Source organism: Natrix helvetica, assembly GCF_964273705.1.
Source record: "Natrix helvetica genome assembly, chromosome: 6".
NCBI classification, from domain to species: domain Eukaryota; kingdom Metazoa; phylum Chordata; class Lepidosauria; order Squamata; family Natricidae; genus Natrix; species Natrix helvetica.
This window is the reverse complement of record NC_138553.1, coordinates 76737591-76743590: the sequence shown is the minus strand read 5'-3', so window position 1 is coordinate 76743590 and position 6000 is coordinate 76737591. Positions and strand designations below refer to the sequence as shown.

The 6000-nt window shown below is 47.3% G+C and overlaps 1 protein-coding gene across 1 annotated transcript in view; it reads left to right on the top strand.

Annotated features, from left to right (window-relative positions):
* Positions 1 to 2302: 2302 nt before the first annotated feature.
* Positions 2303 to 6000, top strand: part of LOC309394229 (potassium voltage-gated channel subfamily KQT member 1-like) — a gene marked incomplete at both ends in the record, with an annotated part of 125375 nt that continues 121677 nt past the window's right edge. The window contains one exon of the mRNA XM_081957120.1: positions 2303 to 2565. Within this exon, the coding sequence (XP_081813246.1) occupies positions 2303 to 2565 (263 nt within the window). The remainder of the gene's footprint in view (positions 2566 to 6000) is intronic.

Below are 6000 nucleotides of genomic sequence, written 5' to 3'. Positions count from 1 at the left end.
CTTGTAATTTCATCCCCTAGAAGAGTTAAATATTAAGTAAGGGAAGAAAAATTAGCTGCTCTTGTGCTCTTCCCTGACGAGGAAATCTTGACTTACAAATGGAGCTGGATGTATTTAGCAGGTGCCGTGAGAATGCGTGACAAAAAGTGTAAGTTGAGTTGCAAAAGGGAACAACAATCTGAAACTTCTAAAAATATTTCTGTAAAATGCAGAATAAAATCTGGGAGTTTTGACAAGGTATTCCAGTTTAAAATGTTGCTTGAAAACATTCCATCCCATCCATTTAGGAAAAGAGAGATTGTAACATTTAATTCAAAATTATTTACTCTGGAAAAGATTGGATAGATCACAGTAGTGTCGTTATACTACAGATAAATATTAATGGATGGGAATATATATATGGCAAAATAATTTCCCAAAGAAAGGAAAAGAATATTCCTTGTAGCTTTGGGGATAGGTGAATAAAACGAGGGAAGTTGTTTGATATCTATTTAGGTTTTTGCTGTTCTATGAAAGATCAATCCATCATTTTGGATCTTTGGATGCGGGGAAATATTCCTTATTCTAAATAAATTAGGTATCCAAAAATCCCACTAACACAATGAATTGCAAGTCATCAGAAGCTGCTACCAATTGATAGTATAACAATCATTTTATAAACTGAGAGAAAAATGTATATCTTTGCAATAATTAAAACAGGGCGCACGTGCCCGGAATATCTTATATAGTTTTAGGTATGCCTAGTTACATCTTTATAAATATTTCAAATATTAGATACTTTTAAATTAAATTCAAAATTAAAATTAAAGTTATTTTTTTTAAAAAAATAAGTTTTTAATAACTTTAACTAGGGGGATCTGAGCACCAGATATTTCAGCCTGTGTTCCTATGAAATATAAAGTGAAATAGTCTGTCTGAGTTGCTTTTTAAATTTTAAGGCTGTTTACAGGTTATCCTGCGGCAATGCCAAGTGTATCACAAAAGAGACACTGAGAAGGAACAGCTTTTTTACGGTCTGAATGCCTGTTTGCTGCATTAAATTGATATTTTAACACGTGCACTTAAGCCTCTGGCTTGTCTAACTAGGAAATATGTGGGACGTGGTCTCTGAACCCTTTGATGCATTTGGAATTAAATCTTATTGGATGTCTATTTATTGTTATTTGTTGAGCCACTCCAGGCATGAAGCAATATATTACTTTGTTGTGAAAGCTTGGTAGATAAGGGATGGGAATATATACATTCTGTTTATTTTCCAAAGCACCTGAAATCAGGACAAGAAGCAATGGATGGAAATTAATCAAGGAGAGAAGCAACTTAGAAATAAGGAGAAATTTCCTAATGGCGAGGACAATTAACCTAATGGCTTGCTTTCAGAAGTTGTGGGTGTCCCATCACTGGAGGCTTTTAAGAAGAGACTAGGCAGCCACTTGTATCATATAGAGTGTCCTGCTTGTTGTACTAGATCTCCAAGATCCCTTCCAACTTGGTTATTTTGTTATTCTGTTGTGTTGTAAATTGTTTTGGCACCTGGACATCAATCCTCCTTTGAAACAACCATATTGTCAGGCCTGCAGCCATCTTTTTCCTTTGGATCTTTGGCCTGCCACACTTTCTATTATTCTACTATGCATTTTCTATTGTGGGAAAATGGGAGGAGGGATTGTACGGAGCTAGATGATATGTAGCCATAACAACATTCTTTCTAGAAAGCCAAGGTCATCCTTTGTTTTTGCATCTCTGCACTTGACCAGAATTGGATGGGTGGAACTGCCAGCATGGCAGTGGAAGATTGGACCTTGTGTGGGGGCAAGATCTTGAACTTTCAACTGGGTGAGGAAAACCGGGAAACTTGCAGATTCGGGTTTCCCCAGATGTGCCAACATGGCTCTCTTAATAAATTGGAACTTTGAGGTATTCTTTGTCTCGGATTCTGATTTTGGATGCTATTTGGAACCCTGACACACATTGGTTTCAACTTCCAACATCTAAATATCTTCTCGGGGTTTACTTTCAGCCTCCTGACAACAGGTGATGGATTTTTGGGTGCTGTAGAAGAATTTGAGAAGAATGCTTGGTTTGGAGTCCTCAAGCATTAGCAAGGTTTTGCCGTGCTTTGATTGTCTTCAACGTTGATCAAGAGATCGAGTCTTGACTTGATTGCAGAATGTCCTATGCTAATGGTGAAACTGGTGGACACCCAAGACATCACTTGTCTAAGCGTGCCAGTTCTCAGGTAGGAAAGCTAAATGGCCCCCCAAAGGCTTCAAATTGTCTAGAAATGAGGACAAGCTTCCACAACATGGAGTATTCTTCTGTGGCTCCTAATCCAGATTCACTGGTGACCAATGGATCAAAGGTTCTCCCAAATGCTGAGGAAGACAATTGCCTGGATTCTGCTTTCCAAATAAATAGCGAATCTACAGGACGCAAAGATATCCAACAAGCCTACACTCCTAAATGCTTTTATGGCCCACGTTCAACCAAAACTAGTATGCAAGGAGACGTGTACAACTTCCTAGAGAGGCCGACAGGATGGAAATGTTTCATTTACCATTTTACTGTGTAAGTACCCAGTGTTTTTTTTAACTTTCTTATGAATGTTTAATCTTTAGGTTTTAAATTGCAAAGAAAGGGAAACATTGATCTTGACTCAGACTTCCATTCCTTCCGAGGTGGGTAAAATGAGGACCCAGATTGTTGGGAGGAATATGCTGACCAGGGGTAGGTTCCAGCAGGCATTACTGCTGGTTCGTTCACGTGCAATTAAAATTGTTCTGCGCATGTGCAGAACTGAAAAACAAGATGGCGATGCCTGGAGAACCAGTTTGAGGGCATGGCAGGCCTGGGTCACTGCCGGTTCCAGGGACCCAGGCCGTCAAATCACTACCGGTTCAGCCGAACTGTTAGGAACTCACCACTGATGCCGACTCTGTAAACTGCTTAGAGAGGACCATAAAGCACTGTGAAGCGGTATATAAGTCTACGTGCTATTGCTAAATGCTATTGCTATCTTACCATGCAAAATATTTATTTTCTTTAAACATCAACCAAAGCAAAATGTCCATAAAGAATGCACGACCCCTCAATCTTTCTGGGAAAATCTTACAATCTTAACTAAAACTTTTGGCTTGCCCAGATTCTTTTGTTTGAAGATGAATGTTCGAAATTGCTTGGATTTTCCTTTGCGTAAGAGATCTTACCCACCCTGGAATCCACCGTCTTAATTTTTTTCTTTTGAAGGACAGCTTAGTGGCTGAAAACGTGAATCACAATGTTTCTGACCTAGGCTTCCCAAAAGAACGAAGCCGACTCCTCGTTCCGATAAAACCCCTTTTATTTAGTTAAAAGTGAATTCCTCTCCAGCAAAGTCCCGGCCAACCGTCTTTCAAGAGATTTCACAACTACAGACAAAAGTACAGTCTTTGACTTACAGCAGTTCATTTAGTGATGATTTGAAGTCATATACCTGGCTCCCCGCCATACATCAACGGCCCTGCCCGAGCTCCTCGAGCGGATCGCGGAGATGGCGGTTGAGACCCCCAAACTACTAGTGATGGGGGATTTCAACCTGCCGTCAATGGGAAAGGCATCCGAGGTAGCCCGGGAATTCATGGCTTCCATGACAGCCATGGGTCTGACTCAAGTAATTCAGGACCCCACTCACGAGCGAGGCCACATTCTGGATCTTGTGTTTGTCTCCGACCAGTGGACGAGTGATCTGGGAAGAGGGCATTTAGTCATCACGCCCCTGTCATGGTCAGATCACTCACTTCTCCAGCTTGACTTCCCTGGCGCTACTCCCCACCGCGGGGAGGCGGAACCAGACTATCCCAGATGGTTCCGCCCCAAGCGCCTGATGGAACCAGATAGGTTCCAGGCTGAGCTTGGGCCATTTCCTGCTGACCTGTCCCGCTCCCGGGCTGAGGACCTGGTAGCCGCATGGAATAGTGCGGCTGCCGGTGCCTTGGACCGGGTGGCGCCTTTGCGGCCTCTCCGACGGCCACGATCGACCCGGGCCCCCTGGTTTAACGGGGAGCTAAGGGCGATGAAACGCCTTAGGAGACGCCTGGAGAGTAAGTGGAGATCCTCCCGCTCCGAAGCTGACCGAACACAGGTAAGAGCCTACATAAGGACCTACCTTGTGGCAATAAGAGTGGCCAAACGTCAGTATTGTGCCACTCTTATAGCGTCCGCAGAGAACCGCCCTGCTGCCCTGTTTCGGGTGACCCGCTCCCTTCTGTCACAGGAGCAGCGGGACCCCCCATTGCAGGGCAGGGCAGAGGAATTTGGAGAGTTCCTGCAGGTTAAAATCGATCATATCCGGAGAGGTTGGACCCACTCCAGTGCTCCAGTGGGGACGTCCGGGACTAGTCTTGAGAGACCATGCTGGGAGGAGTTTGACCCTGTTGTCATCAAAGATTTGGACAGGTTGCGCGGGCGACTGCGGGCCACCACATGTTTACTGGACCCGTGTCCCTCCTGGTTGGTGCTGGCCTCCTGGGAGGGCTCACGAGGCTGGCTACTGGGGCTGGTGAACGCTTCGTTGGGGGAGGGCCGGATGCCGGCTGCCCTGAAAGAGGCGGTGGTCAGGCCCCTGCTCAAGAAGCCTTCTCTGGACCCAAAGGAACTAGCAAATTATCGTCCTGTCTCCAACCTTCCTTTTTTAGCAAAGGTTGTTGAGAGTGTGGTGGCTCAGCAGTTTCCGCGTCACCTGGAGGAAGATGATTATCTAGACCCGCGCCAGTCCGGCTTCCGACTCGGTCACAGCACGGAGACGGCCTTGGTCGCGTTGGTGGATGATCTCTGGAGGGCAAAGGATGAGGGTTGTTCCTCCATCCTTGTTCTATTAGATCTCTCGGCGGCCTTCGATACCATCGACCATGGTATCCTATTGCGCCGGCTGGAGGGGTTGGGGATTGGAGGCACCGTGCTACGGTGGTTCCACTCCTACCTCTCTGGCCAGACGCAATGTGTGTTGACGGGGGAGCAGAGGTCAACCGCAAGGCCCCTCATTTGTGGGGTCCCACAGGGGTCGATTCTCTCGCCTCTCTTGTTCAACATATATATGAAGCCGCTGGGCGAGATCATCCGTAGTTTTGGGGTGAGTTACCATCTGTACGCTGATGATACTCAGTTGTACATTTCCACCCCAAACCACCCCAACGAGGCTGTCGAAGTGATGACCCGATGTCTGGAAGCCGTACGGGTCTGGATGGATGACAGCAGGCTCAGGCTCAACCCCTCCAAGACAGAGTGGCTGTGGTTCCCGGCTTCCCGATTCAATCAGCATATTCCATCGCTGACCATCGGGGATGAGCAATTAGCCCCGGTGGAAGGGGCGCGCAACTTGGGCGTCCTCCTTGACGATCGGCTGACCTTAGAAGATCACGTGGCGACCGTGGCAAGGGGGGCGTTCCTCCAGGTTCGCCTCGTGCGCCAGTTGCGGCCCCTTTTGGACCGGGAGGCCTTGCGCACAGTCACTCACGCGCTGGTGACGTCCCGCCTGGACTACTGTAACGCTCTCTACATGGGGCTCCCCTTGAGGTGCGCCCGGAGACTGCAGTTGGTCCAGAATGCAGCCGCGCGGGTTATTATGGGGAGATCGAGATTCTCCCATATAACACCTATCCTGCGCGAGCTGCACTGGCTTCCTGTGGCCTACCGGGTGCGCTTCAAGGTACTGGTTACCATCTTCAAAGCGCTCCATGGCACAGGGCCTAGTTACCTGCGGGATCGCGTCCTGCCCCATACATCCCTGCGACCCACTCGCTCACACAGGGAGGGGCTACTCCGGGTGCCGTCCTCTAGAGAGTGCCTGGGGACGGTGCCCAGGAGTAGGGCCTTCTCTGTGGTGGGCCCTACCCTTTGGAATGACCTCCCCCCAGACATCCGGACAACAACCGATCTTCGCTCCTTCCGTATGAAGCTGAAGACCTACCTGTTTTGTCAAGCCGGCCTGGCATAACGTTACTATCTTGCCACCCCAGGTCATTTTAC